General features: G+C 33.8%; 1 protein-coding gene across 10 annotated transcripts in view; it reads left to right on the top strand.

Moving 5' to 3' along the window:
* Positions 1-310: 310 nt before the first annotated feature.
* The window catches only part of LOC143257625 (syntaxin-binding protein 5-like), a 77,940-nt gene continuing 57,628 nt past the window's right edge, over positions 311-20,622 (top strand). For all 10 annotated transcript variants that reach the window (XM_076516647.1, XM_076516649.1, XM_076516650.1 and 7 more), the window contains exon 1: positions 311-879. In XM_076516647.1, coding sequence (XP_076372762.1) covers positions 739-879 — 141 coding nt within the window. In that variant the 5' untranslated portion in view covers positions 311-738. The remainder of the gene's footprint in view (positions 880-20,622) is intronic.

Below are 20,622 nucleotides of genomic sequence, written 5' to 3' on the forward strand. Positions count from 1 at the left end.
CTTTATTTTCTATTCACTATAGATAAAAGCCTTAGTTTTTTAGACTATCTTCGTAAGTGATTGATTTCGCACCAAGTAACAATTTGGTAAAAGCAACTCTAGATATTTCCTTATTTTTAACTTAATATTTATTTTTCTTTAGATAAGTATTCCACACCAAAACGCAGTGTTTTTCGTCAAAATAATTAAACGAACAATGTATATAAATATTTTTAAATGCGTTACATTTTAATCTATTCGCAAAAAAAGAAAAAAAAAAGAAATAACGTTTTGTGATTTATTGGTCCCCTAGTGAATGTTTTGTTGTTGTGAAACGTTAAATGTTTTTCATAAGTTGGTTTTACCAAGTAATATCGCGAAGATAATTTAGGTGCTTAGAAATGATTATGGGGTGTTCATCGATAATATCAGAAATCGTATAAAACGTACCCTCTCTGTATTCTAAAATAATTACCAAATAATTGTCCTTGTGTACAACTGCATCTAGTTTCTTATGCTCCGAATTTTTTTACCTCCAACCTTGCAGAGTAGAGAAGATCGATTTATCCGGGTATTTTGTCGCTCGTTCCCGTCATGCTTTGAGAGAGGGAAGTAGGCCTAGTCTTTGGTCGTGAAGAATATTTGAGATGAGTTTATTGAATCAGTCGGCGTGAAAACAGTATTTTGATTTGAAACTTCATCGAGCTTAATGTCATGAATAAATAAATTCAATGAAATGTTATTAAACCTAACGCGGGCATGCCTCGCACAGAAATGAAACGAACGGGTGGTTTTTTCAAGGGTATGTTGGACGGTCTTAGATCGTCGGTAAGCCAACCTGTCAAGTCTGAAACTGAAATTGAAGAATCTTTACAAACGGAACATTTTCAGGCAGTTAAGGTAAGCTTCAGTTAAAAGCAGTAACTTACATAGAAATGCAAAGAAAATATTCAGAATAGTGTCGCAGAGAACGAAGTTTCTGTTGTATAAATTAGAATAGTGATTGATATTTCTGAACTTAAGTGTAAAGGGAAAATATTTTTGTGCTTAATTCGAGAGTCTAGAGTCTACATAATTATAAAATTAAGTCCATACTAAAGGTTAAGTTATTCAACATGTATGTGATTAAGATTTAGGAGTTTTGCAAGTCGAATTTTATTTTGATTGCGTCTGATGCCAATAATAGTAAAAATAAAATTTTCTTGAACACACATCTTCACGTGTCTTGTTAATAAGAATAAGTTTATGGTTTTTCTTAGTAGATTGCCTTAAAAAATGTTTGTGGTAGGAATTCAGTTTGGCTGTTAAAGTGATATACCTTTTTAAATTTTCAAATAATTACATTTAACCGTAATTGTGACTTGGAAAGTACAATTTTGTGTTTTATAGTAAATACTTTTGTGCAGCAAAAAGTAGACTCTATTTTTCATTAATTATGTTGTATTCTTTTAATAAAGAAAGTAGTTGTTAAATTTTGACAATGATTATTTTCCAGAAGGACTAACACTCAACCAATTATACATGATACAAATATTAACTAAAAATGTCTGCATATGAAAGTGGAGCTGAACCTTTTAAGGTTTTTATTAGTTTTTTTTTAACTCTTCATGCACTCTATTGTTCAGAATTAATCATGATTTCCAGTTCAAAGTAGAGCATTTCCTATTCTAATAATATTGGCTAACAGAAGATAAAGAAACTAAGCCTAAATGAGAAAAACGAGTTAATTTTTATGAAGTGTAAAGTATTCCACACCAGAATTTTGCTTATGGAAGAGACTTGGCCATTGGACTTGTTTTCTATAGAGGCATGGAAGAATTAATATCATTCCTGATGCTAAGACTGTTAGTAAGGAGATTGGATGCTCTTGCCGAGAGTGATTGCAAGTATTATAAACTATTGGACACTGAGGGGTATTTTGGAATTTTAATCAAGGATGCTCTGACTTCTATCTCAGCAAATGGAGAACTAATTAAGTTATAACAATGGAGTAGAAAGGATTGTAAACAAACTGAAATATTAGAAGTAATGGCATAAGGTTGAGTAATCCAGTGTTTTTTTTTACTTTGTTTTGTTGGTGACAGTTATGAACTTTAAGATTGGTTTATTTAGTTTAGGAGCTCGGTGGTGCATACAAGTTTGTTTTTTTTAAAAACTGTATTGGATGGGATGTAAAAGGTTATATTTAATTTACATTAAGTATTTTGGTTGGTGAGGGATGATTGGATAATGACCTTCCATCACTTTGTGTATTTTTTTCATTTTTGTTCTTGTGTATCAGAAATTTTTCCTGTTTCACAAAACATTTTAGTAATTCCATATAGTTATTTAAAGGGTGAAGTCAAACTTCTCTTGTCAATACTTTACATTTCAGGTTGGGCACTGGGTGGGTAGTTTTTTTGGTGCCTGCCCAGTGAAGGTGGTTTTCTCTGGGCACTCTGATTTCACCCACAACGACATTTTTGCCATTGGATTTATGGATCCCTGGCATCCTGGCCCTGAAAGGACCACTTTTTCTATATATTTATAACTTTTTTCTCTTCTCCTTTCTATCACTCTCTCTCATTCATGGCTTCTCTGTCACATCTCATTGCTCCATCTTTCTCCCCTCTGGTGTGTATGCTGTTTTTTTGTTTTTGTTTTTTCCTGTTCTTTTCATTAGGTTTTTTTCGTTTCTTTGTGTGTGTGTGCATGTTTTTCTTTAATCTCTCTCTCTCTCTTTACTCTTTCTGCTTATATCAATGAATCCTATGATAAAATGTGAAGGGCTGCAGTTTGGATCTCTATGCTACTTCATGAATCTCATCATACGAAGTCCTTGTAACAAGATTGAATTCATTCTCACTGAAGTAGTCCAGCTTTCCTTCTCCTCAACATTTCTCATTTCTCAGTTTTACGAAACAAAAATAACCGAGATTTTACCATATTCTTCAAGATGGGTCTAACCTAAGAATGCGTGTGGGACTGAAGAGAAACAAAAGTGTTTGAGTGCCCCTGGTTTTCCTCTTGGGTGTTTACTTCCCTTGAGGTTTATAAACCAAAACTACCATATTAATTTGGATTTGGATTCTCTTGTCAAGTTTTCTGATGCTGTTAGAATTTATACATTGTAGATAAAAAGGTACTATTTGGTCCAATAGGGCTGCCCTTAATACCACCCTTGAAAGAAACTAAAAACATAAGAATCATCTTTTATATTTTAGGAAATTACGAGTTCTCCTTTTAGGCCGTTATAAGGTGTTAGAACCTACTTCTGTCAATTGCAACTCATTCTATAAGCCTTGATTAAAAAAGAAACTATTAACTAGAAATTTTAATTTTTAATAACATAGGCTCTTACCTTTTTCTTAATATAAATTAAGAATCTGTTGATTCATTGATGGATGGGAGTCCATCTAGAGATAAACAACAAACACTCTGAGTTTTCCCTTAAATTTCTGTGAATTTATGCATCTATAACATTGGAAGGCAAAACCAACTATCCTATTTGAAAATTAAAACTGTAAGCTGAAGGTGATTCTTATCCAAATTTTATTTGTATCATCTGTTCCTACTGTTCTCACCAGTTGGTATGGAAAAAGATGATGCGTTGGCACTACCAATTTCCTTAATTTTTAAATGTTTCACCTGGATCTTCTATAATTCCTTTTTTCAAGAGAGAGCCATTTCAGATATCATAACATAACATATCCTTGTTTGAAAAACATCCCATTCCAGGTGTTATTCTAGTAGTTGTCCTTTGAACCCTTTCTTGATGGTTCAATGTCTATATTAAAACTGAGCCCAAGAATAAACAAAATACTCCATTTGAAGTTTAATCAGCGACCTGTATGTGTGCAATGAAGTAACCATTTAAGACTTGTATTCAGTCCAAGCCAGGTATTATCATTACTGTTAGCAGCAGTTCTCTGCTTTGATGGCTTTGCTTACTTATCCATCATTTTGCCAAGATGTTTCTGCAGTCTGTATGAAGGAGATCCAACTTGTATCTATGTTGCAACCCAAGAATTTTGCATACTTTATACTTAAAAGATAAACATTTGCCCAACTAACCAATTGATTCAATTTCTGTCATTCTCCAACATTTACAGTGCAATTATACATATCTTTAATGTCAACTGAAACTTTACTTATTTACTAGTCATGCCCATATTAATATTATTTATGTAAATAAGAAAGGGTAAAAGCCCAAGCACTGGTCATTTGCTACTTCTCAAGTGTCAGGGGTCCAGTTTGAATTGACTTCATCAGTATCAACTTTTCTCTCATCCTGTTAGCCCTTAATTCAAGTTACTAGTTTTTACCAAATCCCCACTGTTGTGACATATGTATGAAAATATTGTATGGTACCTTTTTTTTAAAACATTAACATACCAAGTACAAACCCTTTGTCATCGAGGTAGCAAAGCATTTAAAAAAAAATGTTAAAAGACTTTCTTTTAGTGGTTCTATGTTGATTGAAAGTTCATCACTACTTGAACTTAGACATCTCCACTCAGTGTCTAGAATTAGCCTTATTGTATTAGTATCTTCATTAGTAACAAGCTGGTCATTTATATACAATTTCTGATTAACATAATCTGTCTAATAAGGTGGTATAGATTAATTACCAATTAAAACCTTTCTACATATTTTAGTATCTTTTTAGATTTATATTGTAAAGATTGGATGTTTTTTTCATATAAAGAAGTATATATAATGTGCTTCCATTAGTAGATGTTTGAGCATATTTTACATCTGTGAATTTCCTTTGGATGCAAAGAATCAAATTTGTAGAAGACTGTGGGATTTTGGTGCTTTGATCTTTATATGCTATTTACTAGTTAATTTGTATGTGTTGTGTTGCTGCAATCCTAAGTTTTTTTTTAAAATAAGATTCTGACATGAGCTTAAAAATCTAAATTGTGAACTGAATGTTTCATTTTTTTCAGAATTCTAGTGCATAATAAAGGAATTTGGACATTTTGGTAATAAAGCTATTAAAACATTTACTCTCCAGATAACAGTAAAATAGTTTTTATTTAGGTTTTTTTTATATTATCTGGAGAGTAAAACTTTTTTTTTTTTTATAAGTATTGTTTAACATAATTTTCTATTTTAAGGTAAAATTCAACAAGATGTATGTTTATGTGGAACTTAGTTTTCCAGGCTTTATTGTTGAGAGATGATTTGCTGACTGTCCTGAGAATGAAACTTTTTTTTGACTGTTCATGTCAGTGTTTGACCTGATCTTTCAAAGTAGTATCTGGTAAAGGTCTACATGTGTGCAGCTATAGAAATGACAGATGCTCAGAAAGTGTACATCTGCATTTTATATTACATTTTATTTTTCCTTTTATCTATGTACCTGTTACTATTGCCATGTGAAATGAAATGCCAAAGAGCATACATGTATGTTTTAAATTCTCTATTGGATTTTTATACGTGTTCATTAGAATGTACTGAATGGAGTCCAGCATTGATTAGACTTTTTACGTACAGTTTGGAAACCGTTTTACTACATACTCCATACGTTATTAGTGGATGTATATTATTCCACAGAGGTTGAGTTAAATGAGTGTTTAGTAAATCTTTCACCTATTATCTGTTATGCTACTATGAGTAGATAATTTAATATAAATAATTGCTTGCAAATCATCAAATGAACAGTAATAACTGTAGGTTACTTTGGTTAAGTCTAAACATAAAAGTCATTGTATAAGGGTATACAACATAGTATTATTAAAACAGCTATTATTTCAGGGGTGTAAACTACTATAAATTATTTTGCAACAACTTTTAAATGCTGTTACATTTGTTTAGAGATCCATGAACTGTAGGAAATATTTGTTATAAGTGCTAGTTACCACATAATGTTTTCACAAGTCACTGGTGTATTTGTGTTGGATGATTCCATTGTGTAGAATTATACTGTCATTGGTGGTGACAGTATGTATTATGTCTAAACATCAGGAAGTTACTGACAGTGACAGTGACATTATAGTATGTGTTGTGTCTAAACGTTAGGAAGTTACTAGTAATGAAAGTGTGTATTGTGTGTAAACATCAGGAATTTACTGGTAATAGCACTGTAACATCATAGTCATTACAGTGTATATTGTCTTTAAAAATAAGAAAGTTATTGGTAATGGCATTGTTACATTATAGTACATGTCTAAACATTAGAAAGTTACTGGTAATGACAGTGTGACACTAGTATGTGTTGTGTTGCTGGTAATGACTGTGATATAGTACATGTTGTGTTGCTAGTAATGACAGTGACATTAGAGCTTGTGTTTTTAAACAACAGGATGTTACTAGTGATAATACTGACATCATAGTACATGTTGTGTCTAAACATCAGGAAGTTACTGGTAATGACGGTGTGACATAGTACTTGTGTTTCTGGTATTAACAGTGACATTACAGCATGTGTTGTTCCTAAACATCAGGAAGTTATTGGTAATGACAGTTTGACATTATAGTGCATGTCTAAATATCAAGAAGTTAATGGTAATAACAGTGACATTATAGCATGTGTTGTTTCTAAACACCAGGAAGCTACTAGTAATGACAGTGACATTATGGTAGGTGTTGTTTCTGACCATTAGGAAGTTACTGGTATTACATTGTAACATTATAGTACAGGGGTGGCCAAACTTGCTTAACGTAAAAGCTACATACGATAAACTTCAGATGTTTGAGAGCCATAAGACGTGAAAAAATATTACACACACGTTTTTATTGTTACATGCACGTTTTGTTACATAAAATTTACATAAATATTAATAAATACATGTACATAATAATATTTATACATGTATGTAGTTTTTAAACTGTTAATTTATATTAGTTTCAATAATCACAAAGTACACACAAATATAATATATATACCAAATGCTTTCAAAATCCTGATTGATTGTTTTAACTATGTTGAGTGTATTTAATATGGTAATGAACTATGGAAACATATAAGAAAAATATGCAAATTTGCATTTCATTAATATTAAATGAGAATGCCAAAAATAAAAATAAAAGGAGTAAAAACAGATTTTAGTGATATTTGTTTTAGTAACTATCTGGTCAAAACATGGAAGAAAATATGTAAAATTATAAAATTAGAGATATTTTAATCAGATACCACCTTACAAAATTTTATTACAATGTTTCTGACACAAACATTGATACAATTATCAGGCTATTTACTGCTAATAGAGGTCTTGTGAGTTTTCATTTTGGTTGTGAGTTGTTGAAATTCTGGCTGATATATTGTCAAGGCTGTATGAATTAGCTCCATCAGGTGTTGATTTGTAAGGATTGCATGATGCTTAGACTTCACAAACTTCATTACTGAGTAATGATTCACAGTGGTATGTTATGCTGAAAACTAAGGTGACCCAGATCTTCCTGTAGTTCTATTAGTTCCATTTCCACAGCAGGTGATTCTGTAAACAGAGGCTTGAGAATTTGACAACTATCATTGATCACATCAACCATGAATGGATTTAGAGGAAAGGCAAAGCAGGGCTTCAGCTTTTGCAAGTCCTCAAACCTATCTAGAAAATTATCAAACAGTCCTTGTAATTTATCTCTGTATTCTTCCACTTTGTGGTCTTTTTATTTCAATATCAAGGAATGTGTCCTCTCTCTTTTTGAGATTGGGAAAGCAACTGAAGTTTCTTGACAATATGTCTCTGAAAGCTGAAACTTGTCGAATAAGATCAGAAACAATCTTATCCTTTGCCTGGAGTGTGAAGTTTAGAGTTTTTAGATGATTCAGTATATGAGTAAGGAATATTAGATTTTGCATCCATTCATCATTTCCCAGTTAAGGATAGAATCTTTTCTTCGAGAAAAGTAATAGTAGACTTCAACAGATCTACAAACCTATTTGAGACATCACTGGGTTTATCTTCAAGCTCCAGTTCTTCAATAAAATTTTTTAATATAACTGTCATTTAAGTGCATGAAATTGACAGTTTCAAGAACAAATTTCATAGCATCTTTACACGTAAAGTGTCTGGCTGCCAGGTGTTCACAATGAACAATGCAATGAACATGAAGAAACTCTGGAAAGCTGGGATCACTTTTCATAAGTGCAATTAATCCTGCACTTTTCCCCACCATTGCAGGTGCTCCATCTGTTGCAACACTGACGAGTGTATCCAGTGGAATATCAGCATTTGTTAAGGTTCTGTCTAGCTCATTTTTAACATCAACACTGTGAATTGTTTCTTTTAGTGCTACCAAGTCCAACATCTCTTCTTTCACAGTTGCATCAGAAGAAACATAATGAACAAATACTGCCAGTTGTGGGATGTCTTGTATGTCTGTGCATTGATTATTTGTTAAGGGCTAGCTGGATGCAAGGGAATTCTTTAAATCATTTTGCATTTTATCTCTATTACATCATTGATCTGGGAGATGTGTTTTTTTGCAGCTGGTGTTTGTGGTATTAGTTGCTGAAGTTTTGTTACTTGGATCTAACGCTGCAACAAATTCAGCTGTATTCTTAACACATTCATCATCAGAATATGGGTGTTTAGCACAAGTAATATTCAATGATACAACAAAACTAGCTTCAGTCATTGTATCAACTTTCTAACTGAATATTGTCAACAGTGTCTGCTGGCTATTTAGTGATGACTTTAACACACTTGTTTTTCCATATTTTTGATTTAGGTGGATAATCAAATGAAAAATTTGCGATTTTTTTTTTTTTTTTTTTCATAGTGGCATTTCAAGTTACTGGCTTTGTAATGACTGAGTAACACATTACTGATAAGACACAAAGGTTTACCTCCTTTAATGGTGAATGCAAAATCTTCTCCACACTCTGGCTTAAAATTTCTGGTATCATGTTCATACTTTTGCTTCTTTCAATTTGATGATGCTATCTTCCTTCACAAAATTTTCATAGACACTTCTAACAAAGTAAAGTGAAAAGAGACAATAAGCTCAAAGGTGTAATGCAACCACGTACTACAGTGGCCAGTGTCACACCAACACTGCTAATTCCACTGCCAGTAACACAGCCACTCATGCTTCAATCAGGCAATCTTAAGATACGCCCACTAAAACTAACATTGTCAGCAGCGGGTTGTACGATTACTGATTCTCTAACACAATTCCTCTGTAATCCTTGCTGATCCAAAGTTTCTTTAATCCCTGATTCAAATCTAGCATTAAAAGTAGGATTTAAATTCTTAAATATATTTAGTCACCATGAACATTAAGCTTACCTTTTAATCTAGTGGACTTTCAATTTATACCAAGTAAATAATTATAACACTTAAATTTTTTATTTACCTTTTATATTAATTGTGATGCAAAAAGGAGCTCAGCCAACACATTTCCATGAACTGCACATCATATGTCAAAGAGTTGCAGTTTAGCTACCCCTGTAATAGTACATGCTGTGTCTAAACATAAAGCTGCTGGTAATGACAGTGTGACATTATAGTACATGTTGTGTCTAAATATCAGGAAGTTATTCTTAATGGCACTGTGACACCATTGTATATGTTATCTACCAATAAATGGTGACTGCTTTGAACCACACTTCAAACATTGAGTTGTATTTGATGTGATTTAATAGTATTGTTGTAATAAAAATACACAATAAAAATGATTTTACAAACTCAAAAGTTTCATTTTATGTATTGGTTGAATATTTTTAAGGTGCAAAAGATTTTTCAGTTAGTAAGTTAAGCAGGACTTCCAGTATTCTGATAGAGGCTATTGATTTATATTTGTATTGCGCTTTAAAAATTATATCACTATGTAAGAAATCTGAATAAAAAACTTGTAGGATGGGTTAGGTTAGAAATGTGTGAAATGCTTTGAGTGTCCTCCGTTGGTACAGCGGTAAGTCTATCGACACCCAATGCTAAATTGGGTTTGATTCCCCTTGATGGATTCGGCAGATAGCATGACATGGCTTTGCTATAATAAAACATACATACATACATACATGCCTTGATGTGTGATGTCTACATGGTGAACTCTTGCATTCAAAGGTAATTGGGGATATACCTATTGAGGTTACACATCATATTACTCTGAATTCATCATAAGGATTTATTGTTGAGAGGGATTTGAAGAACATCCCAGAGTCAGAGATTCTTGTTGGTTTCTCCACCCAAGGAGTTTCTGCAGTAAGGCATATATTTACTCGCCAAGATGAAATTATTGTGCTGACCAATGTCCTCATTCTCACATTTATGTCACCACGTCTGCCTGCCATCATCAAGGCAAGTTATCTTAATTGCAGAGTACGGCCATACATTTCAAGCCCTCTCCAAAGTTTCCAGTGTCAGTGGTTTGGTCACTCAAAGACGTCATATAATGAGTGGTTCTTTGTGTGTTTGTTGCAGTGGCAAGGACTATGATGCTTACAAGTGTGACCATCAACAGACCATCATTGTGTCAATTACAATGGCTCTCACCCATCATACTTTTGTTCTTGCTGTAAATTGTTGGAAGAAAAAGAGGTGCAGCATTTGAAAATGATTCATAACATGACTTACCCTGAGGCTTAAATTGCTGTTCACCACTTCATCTTGGATGTATGCTGCTGCACTTCATTCCACAACTACAGTGAGAGTTCAGACAGATCACTCTGTGGTTCAAAAAGAATTGTTCTCCAAACAAATGAAAAGTCTTTTGACCTCCATGGTTAAAGTTGGTAAATCAACTTCAACGCCCATCTCTGTCCCTTACACACATTCCAACAAAACCCAAAATCCACATTCTTTGGTTACAGGTACAGGCATTTCCTTGGACACATCATCTCCCACCCCAAGATGCAAAACAATCATTCGTTTACATCCTCAGTCACTGGAATCCATTTCCAACAGCAAAGACCTGCCCAATCGATCCAGGGCAGGATCCATGGAGGTCAATAGACCTCCCTCGAATAAGGATAGTAAGGAAAAAAGATGTGGTCATAAACAGAAGGGTTCTCCACCCAATTCATCTACATGTAAATAAAAATGTCCACCCTGATACAATGGAACTGTCAAGGTTTATGTTCTAATCTGGATGACATCAAAACACTCATTACTTCCTACCATCCTTTGTCTTTTCTTACAGGAAACATTTCTGAAACCTGTAAATACAGTCACCTTTTGGCAGTTTACTTTGTACAGAAATGACAGGGTGTGTCATGGACAAGTGCATAGAAGGGTGGCACTGTTAGTTGATCAGCATGTGCCCACCCTGTCTTTGCCACTGGACACAGCCTTGGAGGCCATAGTCATCTGTGTTTCCTTGAGTCATACCATCACTGTTTGTTCTCTCTATCACTTGGAGAGACATATGATCAATCAGACCTTGATGCTCTCACTGAACAGTTGCCGTCTCCCTTTTTCATCCTGGGGGACTTTAATGGACATCATTCCCTCTGGGGAAGTGCTGATATTGATAGAAGGGATCACTCTGTAGAGTGTATGCTCTCTTTTCAATACTGGTTCTTTTACTTATTTCCATACACCTAGTCAGTCCTTTACTGCTATTGATCTCTCAATTTGCTCCCCTTCACTATTCTCCCATTTTTAATGGAGGGTTGACAATGATCCACAAGGCAGTGATCATTTTCCTGTATTCTTGAGAGAGACTGGCTGGGGTTGATGCCACCTGATCTGCATGCCCTGGTGGAAGCTGGATCAGGCAAACTGGCTTTCTTTCACTGCTCTTGCAGAAACTTGATCTTGCCATCATCTGTAAGCCATCAATAGACAACTGTGTGGCAGCAGTAACTGACTATTATACAAGCAGCTGCTCAAGGTATTCCTGAGACACATTTTCTACTATGTCCTCATCCATAGTGGACTCCTGCTTGCCACATGGCATGGAAAGCTAAAAAAGGGCCGGGGAGACTTTCCGTAGGTATCCCACACTCTCAAATTGCATTGCTTTCCAGTGGGCCCTTGCATATGCTCAGTGTGTAAGATATCAAAGCCAGAAGGAATCTTGGATTAAGTTCACAACTTGCATATCTTCTACCACCAGTTCCAAAGTCATATGTGGCAAGATTCGAAAGGTCAGTGGGCAATATAATTTTGTTCCCCTCTCGATCTTTCTCTCTGATGGGCAAGAAGTAGCTGATACCTGGAACATTGCCGATACTCTAGGTTAAAGCTTTTGTTGGGTATCTATCACTTCTTCTTCTTCTTCTTCTTCCACCTTCTTAGCCATCAAGACTCGGGCAGAGCAACCATCTCTATCCTTTCGAGCTGATTGTCTCCATGACTATAATTATCTTTTTACACTGATGGAACTCAAACTCGCCCTTCCTTGATCTGGCAGTACATTGGTTGGACCTAATGATATACACTGTGAGATCCTGTGCCATCTATCTCTTACTTATCTTGCTATTTCTTCTGATTGTTTTTAACCAGATCTGGTGCCAGGCAGTTGTCCTACTTTTCTCTAAGCCTGGGAAGGATCTCAAGATTTCTTCAAACTGCAGTCCAATTGCTTTGACAAACTGTCTCTGTAAGACCTTGGAGAGGATGGTTAATGCTCACCTTGTTTGGTTCCTTGAATTAAACAACCTCCTCTCGCCCACCCCATGTGGGTTCCGACGACAGCTCTCCATCACGGACCACCTGATTCAACTTAAGACATCAATCAGAGAAGCCTTTCTCAAACAACAACATCTTGTATTAATATTCTTTGACATTGAGAAGGCTTATGATACAACATGGAGGTATGGCATTTTGAGAGATCTCCACATGTATATGGGTTAGGTGTCCATTTGCTTATTTTTATTAAAAATTTTTTATTGGACAGGAAATTCCATGTTCGTATGGCTTTGACACTTTCCCGTTCTTTTCTACAGGAACTTGGAGTCCCTCAGGGCTGTATTCTGAGTGTCACACTTTTCAGTATAAAAATTAACACCATCACTGAAAAATACACTCTTACTGTTGCAATTGGGCTCTATGTCGATGACTTTCACATCTCATGTGAGTCGTCGAACATGAGGTATATTGAGCAGCAGCTACAGAATGCCCTAATTCATTTACTAAAGTGGACCACAGCAAATGGCTTTAACTTCTCTCTCTTTAAAACCGTTTGCATGCACTTTTTCTGTCAACGGGGTATTCACCCTGATCCTGAACTCTGTATCGGTGAAGTATTGATGCCTGTGATCCCTGAGACAAAGTTCTTGGGGCTTATCTTTGACCGTAAACTGATCTTTATACCATACATCAAGCAACTACGGGTGAAATGTACAAGAGCACTGAACATTCTCCGAGTCCTCTCTTCCACCGCTTGGGGAGCAGATCAATGTTCTGTACTTAAGATATATCGTGCTCTTATTCGATCGAAACTCAACTATGTTTTACCTGTCTATGGCTCTGCTAGACCATTAGCCTTAAAGATGCTAGGCTCTATTCATCATCAAGGACTTTGGCTCTGAACTTGGGGCTCTCTGCACTACTCCAATTCAGAGCTTATATATCATGTCATGAACCTTCTTTGCACCTCCATCATTTGTAACTGTCTTTACTATATGCTTTGAAACTTTGTTCCTTACCAAGGCATCACACCTGGGGTTGTGTTTTCCTACCTCGGTGGGCCATACTTTTTTGAGAACAGATGGTCTGCCATTGCTGCTTTTGGCTTTTGTATCTAGGCACAGTTGGATGAATTGGGTTTGTCCTTGGATAACATTGCTGTATCCACTGATCAGCACCATGGCTTCTTACAGTCCCCAACTGTGATCTATCTTTAAGTCATCTGAGAAATGTAGACACTTCTGATTGGAAATAATGTCTACTATTTGTTGAACATCTTTCGAACCATCCTTCCATTCCTATTTATACAGATGGTTCAAAATTAGGTGACTGTGTGGACTCTGCTATGGTTTGTTGTGGTTTGGTGGTTGCATGCAGAATCCCTTCTACAGCTTTTATGTTTGCTGCTGAACTATATGCCATTTCTCTTGCTCTGGATCACATAGAAGCTAAGCAGTACTCAAACTGCACTATTTATACTTACTTGTTTAGTTCTCTTCTGGCCCTGGAATTGCTTCATGTTAGTTGATACCCTGTTCTTGCCCATATTTAAAACCAACTGGCCAATTTCTCTAACATCTACTTTTATCCAGTTTTTCAGGATATTGGGCCACATTGGTATTCGCAGAACAAGCTTTGCCGACACTGCAGCTAAGTCTATCTGCTCTGGTACTATCACTGCTGTGCCTGTCCTGTACATGGACTGTGGCCCTGTATTCAGGGCTCAGCTCCATGCCAGCTGGCAGTTGACTTGGAGTAAGCAATGTGAAAACAAGCTTTTCCAACTAAAACCCTATATTAGACTTTAGCCGTCTTGCTTCCATAAGGATCGGAAAGAGGAAGTTGTTCTAACTGGGCTATGCATTTGTCACAGATTTTTAACTAATCGTTTTGTTTTATCTGGAACTGATGCACCAGTGGGTAGTTTGTGTAACACTCAGATCACAATAAGCCACATTTTACTTTCTTGTTGTTGTTACGACTCTCACTGACGGCACCATTTTTAAACAAGTTCTGTCCTAAGGTTTGTCCATAATGTTAGACAGTGTTATTGGTGATGGTGGCACTGTTCACCTTGGTAATGTTTTTAGTTTTTTAATTTATACATTACACCTTTTTAATGTGGCTTCCTTTTAAATATTACATTTCATCTTGTTCAATTTGAAATTAGAAACTGGCCATAACCTTAAATAATTCGAAACCAGGACTGGAAAGGCCAATTTGAGGTGACTAATACTGCTGTTTGAATTATCTATTTGAACTACCCATTAGTCATCCTGGCAAGTTATTATAATTTTGCTACATGTCTTTTAAAACCTTTTTTATTACTTTCCTTTTTGAAAATGGCCATAACATCAAATAACTTGGAACCAGGATTGGAAAGGCCAACTTCAGGTGACTGATGGGAGGTTTTTGTACTTACCTGTTAATCTCCCTGGTGAGTTATGATAATTACAGTTACACTACAGAAAGTCCTTTGCAACTTGAATTGTTGTAGTTTTTCTATTAACCTTGTAGACCAAGTGTAATAATTGGTTTTATGTTATTTACATTTTTTTAAAACTTTTGTTTTGTTTTACCTTAATTTCCTGTTATGAATTTTACTAAATTTACTTTGAACTTTTTTTACTGGATGTTTGGTGCCGATAGTCTAGTTGCTTTACGCCATAAAACACTAAATCAACCAATCATCCTCTCTGTAGGAAACTTTCAAGATGGCTGTCATAATGTTAACTGGTAATGTTTTGATATCAAGTGATCCTTAAACTTTATACACTTTCATTAGCTGTATACTGGAAAGTACCACTTGAGAATGCATAGATAACTCCATTACTTTAAATTTAGTTTAATTATCTTCATGGAACATGGTATATTTATGAAGGAAGCTGATAGTAATAGTAAATCATTTTAAAAATACCTTAATAGAATGTGAAAAATTTTAAGGGAGGCATATTTTTCTATTTTTGGTTAAGTAAAGTAGTTCACACACTAAGCTCATGTTTAAAATGTGATAAAAGTTTATTGGTTTGATTTCTAGAGCATCTGTAAGTTGCTATGTTGAATTAAAATGCTAATCTTTACATATTTAATCTATTGCTCAGACTGTTTAATGCTTTATACCCTAGCATTTGTTGCATTTTATAGGTAATCATGGGTGTTTACAACTTGATTAATATATCACAGGCGTTATTGACATTGATAAATGTCAAGTAGCAATAATCAATTTAAAACCAAGAAGATAATCAATTAATCAGAATAATTGTTTCCATTTGTTACTGTTTTCAAGTAAGAAAGTAATTGAAATATTGCCATCATGATTTCTTATTATTTTTAATTCAGAGATGTTGAGGCTAATCAGTTAGTTTTATGATTCAAAAACATAGTCATCTAATTAAATTTATTTCAAATTATTACTACTTTTGGTTATTTAAACTATCTATCTCATCAAATTAATCAATTACTTGAATGTAGTTGGTTATTGAGCTCAAAGGCTAATTGATTTTGAAATTCCACTAATCTAACTATACACTGTTTCATGTACTAAAGTTCAAAATGTTTTATAAAGTCCCTTCCATATTTTTTTTTAAATAAAAGGTGTTTATGCTTTTCACTTGTTACTAAGGAGATATGGGATTTTAGATGTGTGATCTTTCTTTTTAATTGTATTGAAACAGTGCCACTAATTTTGAGTAGAAGATAAATTTGAGCCTTTGCACCTAATTGATTTCACTGTGTAAACCTTCAGACATTATCTGTGATTATTTTTTCTCTATTTGAAGTGCATCTAATTTCTTTGTTACCTGTTTTACTTTCTAAGTGTAAATTAACATGCAAGTTTTAATAAAGTAATAACAAAAATCTATCAAATATTACTGGAAAAATATAATATGCAACCTTTCTGTAAAGCAGTATTTAATCTATACTTAGACTAATTGATGCCTCAGAAAGATTTATGTGAACTGTTCACTGCATGAAATGAAGATTTAGTATTTTGTGATCAGTTGATAGTTTCTGAAATTCTTGTTACTCACGTTATACATACAGAATAATTCCTCTTAAAATTTGTTAACAATGAAAAAAAATATTAATGTACCATGTGGTACAGTACACTGACAAAATACATACAGGATGTATGTGTAGTGCATGAAAATATTGATCCTACTGTGGAATAAGACTGTAAATGGGAACAAATAAGTATCTTATCAGTATAGTGTGTATCAACATTAAAAATATAGATCTGCATACATATGTTGCTTGTTCTGTCACAGATGTAATGTATATTGTTCACAAAAGATGAATTCATAAAATGTTTTAGCTTAACAGTGGAGTGGTGTTGAATGTTAAATTTTATACTCCTACAACTTAGCATATAAGCTGCAATGTTAGCATTAGAACAAACTGTGGTTAGTGTTTGTCAACATAATGTTTCTTTTGTGAATAAAAATATATATCCTAAGAACATGTTCACAAATGGCTGTGGGAATCCCTAGTTGTGATTGTTTGAATGTTCATGAAACAAAGAATGTTGTAATATGTGATCCACACTGTCTGCCTTATCCAGTGCTGATGAGGCCTTTTCTTCCAATATCAGGGCTTATCAGGCTGGCTATGATGTGACGGATGCATTAGTGGTCAATTTAATATTTGTTACCAATTTTCATGATCAGTAGCTGCTATAGTGCAAGTTAGATTAAGTAAATTACAATTATCATATGGTATTTTCAAATCATATTTTAAGGAGAGATTAAGAACATTATTTTTAGCATTGATGTGTAACAAATGTTTAAAAAAATTAGGTATTAGACAAGCGTTAGTATGTACAATTTTGTATACTGTTATGTTGCAGAAAATGTTTAGGAGGATTTCTCTGTGTTTAGATTCAAAATGAAAGCTTTAAGATAATTTTTGTTATATAACTTTTAATTTTGATTAAAAATATAAGTATCTTTCCTACTGTAACAGGTTAATTAAAACCCATTGTAAAAGTAACTAGTATGTGCCTGTTTTGCATAGTTTTTAAAATAACTTCCCACGTACTTGCTGCTCTTGGAACCAGTTTACCATTCTTGATAGCTCTCATGGAAAGGAGGTTTTGTGTAATGCTATGAGTCGGATTGTAACAAGCTTCTGCAAAAGATAGCAAAATCAGGCTTAAACCATGCATCATGCTTAACTTCATGTATAATGTTACAGAGAAGGGATGATCTAGTCCTTCAACCTGGTCCCTATTTACCCATTTCCAAGTAAAAGTAAAATTTAAATCCATCTATTTTAGTTTTTAGAAAAATATTTATGCCATCTCATAAATTCTGGTCTCTGTTTCTTTTAATACCAATTCATTGCATGAATTAACCAGCCTATTAGGAAAATAAAGCTGACATAATTTTTTTTATCTTAAATGAGTTTTATTTTCATAATGTAGCTTTTTTCATATTTATCTTCAAAATAAGCTTGTAAAATCCAGTGAATCACCATTTACCCTTCTTTTTTGAAGTTGTTAAAACATCTTAACATATACCCATAAGATAGCATTTCAGTCCCTAGAATCATTTTATTAATCTTCCTCTGAAATCTTTTTAGTAAGTCAACATCTTTTCTAAGCTAAGGAGACCAGATTTTTACATTTCAAGTGAAACCTAACTAGTTAACATGCTTTTCGAGGACTTCACTTAAACTAACAAAATGCACACAAGTCAATGTGTAAACAGTTGGATGACATGAAAGGTATATTATGGAAAAGGATAAAAAAAACAATGATTTAATTCAGGCTTGTTCATAGAAACAGTACTGTGGTTTTAGATGTGACTTTGAGGTCATAAGTAGTTTAGAGCTGGATGATTATTGCAAGTTGTTAATTGATTACTGGGCTCATTAATCATTTACATTCAACTGATTAATTATCCTCACAGGAGACTTGGATATAGATATTTGAAATAACAACCAAAAGTAATATCAATCAGGATGCTACTGTTTTTTTTTTTAGTTGTGACACTCGTAGATTAAATTGATCAGTCTTCAACTGATTGACAGTTATACTGAAAATCATGTGGGCAATGTTTTGGTTATTTGGATAATTGGAATAATTGAAAACAGTATAATTGAAAACATTATACAGTAAAATCTGTACAGGCCAGAAATATAAAAATTGTGTAGCATTATCTTAAGATTTCTCTTATAAAAGGCCCTTTATATGATGGAACCTGCATAACGTGATGGAAAACTTTCATCTGCCTCATCTATCACAAAGTAGGATTAGAACCTGAGTAAAGTGGAAAAAATGTTTTTGATTAAATATTAATAAATTTTTGTTTAATTAATAATTTGCTTAAATATTGATAAATTCTTGGACATTCTGATACAGTAAGTTTTGGTTAATTACATTTATATATAAAAACGGCTGGTTTGGGTTGAAAATTTTTATGTAGAGGAGCAAATAACGTTTCGACCTTCTTTGGTCATCATCAGGTTCACAAAGAAAGAAAGAAGTAACTGACCGATAGCTGACCATATGTTTGAAGTGGATTGTGTTACTGAGTGTAGAAATGTAGAGGGCATGCTTATTTAGATGTTGGATTATATTTATTAATATAAGTATAAAGGTGTTCCTTTGTATTGGTTTGTTTTGGATTTGAGTTGTATAAGTAAGGCTTCTTAAATTTTGTGTTTTGTTTATGTTTGTTTCTTTATTTAGTATTTGAGTGTTTTCTATGGTTATGTTGTGTTTATTTGACTTGCAGTGTTTGAAAACGTGTGAAGGTGACTTTTTATGTTCTTTGAATCTGGTTTCCATTTTTCTACTTGTTTCTCCAATATAGAAGTCGTGGCAGTTATCACATTGTATTTTATAAATAATGTTGGTGTGGTGTTTGTCAGTGTAGTTTTTACATAGTATAGACCTCAGTTTTGTGCCTGGTTTTTGAATAAATTTGGTATTAACTGGAATGTCATATTTTGTTACTAGTTTTTTGCCAAATGTTGGTTATTTTTCTGCTGATGTCGGGAATATATGGTATGCAGCAGTATATGGTTTTGTGATCTTTTTAATTTGTGGGATATATTTACTTTTGTTAGCTGATTTTGTTTTTTGTCTAGGTGTGTGCATATGTTTTCTATGTCTTGTGGAGGAAACTTATTGATGTTGATGAAGTATTGTTTTATTTTGTCTAATTTGTTGTTAATGTTATCTGGTGAGCATAGTTTTATGGCTGTGTTTATTTGGTTACTTAGTATGTTGAGTTTTTTTGTTTCATGTGCTGAGTTCCAAGGAATGTATAGTCCAGTGTGGGTGATTTTTTGGTGGATTTCTGTTTTTAATTGAATATAGGTTCTTGTAATTTTGAGATTAAGAAATGATATTTGATTGTTTTCTTCCTGTTAAAATGTGAAGGTGATATTGGGATATATAAAGTTAATGTGATTAATGTGAAAAAATTAAGTGTGTGTTCTGTAGATGTGAATCCCGCAATCCTCATAGAATTCACCACGATGAAGACAAACTTCATGTTCAACAACCACAACTATATACAAACAAATGGCATAAGCATGGGCAACCCAGTATCACCAGTTCTAGCCAATATTTTTATGACACAAGTTGAAACACAAGCAATTAACACAGCATTATATCCACCACTATACTGGTACAGATATGTAGATGACACGGTTGCGGGATTCAAATCTACAGAACACATACTTAATTTTTTCAATCACATTAACTCTATACATCCCAACATCAACTTTACATGTGAACAGGAAGAAAGCAATCAAATATCATTTCTTAACCTCAAAATTACATTCTGATTTTTAACCATGGTAAAATGGCTCTGAGTCTGTTTTTATTCAGGCATGAAGTTTCAGCTCATAGTTCTGTCATCTTTTGACCAATCTGAGATCTAATTACCATTTAGGACTTTAGGAGATCAAATCCTTTTGATGTATTGTACTGTGACCAAGGTCTGACTAATTTATTCTAATTCTGCCTAAAAAGATTTCCATATAAGGGTAGGTTGATAGAAATCCTGATGAGTAATATGTGTGCCTCATGCTTGGTATTGTTGGTGCATAAAAATATGTTAATAATAAAGAAAGCGTTATCAGATTAATTTACTTCTGCATAAAATAGAATTGTTTCTTGCTTAGA

Source organism: Tachypleus tridentatus, chromosome 7 (genome assembly GCF_004210375.1).
Source record: "Tachypleus tridentatus isolate NWPU-2018 chromosome 7, ASM421037v1, whole genome shotgun sequence".
In the NCBI taxonomy this organism is placed as follows: Eukaryota; Metazoa; Arthropoda; class Merostomata; order Xiphosura; family Limulidae; genus Tachypleus; species Tachypleus tridentatus.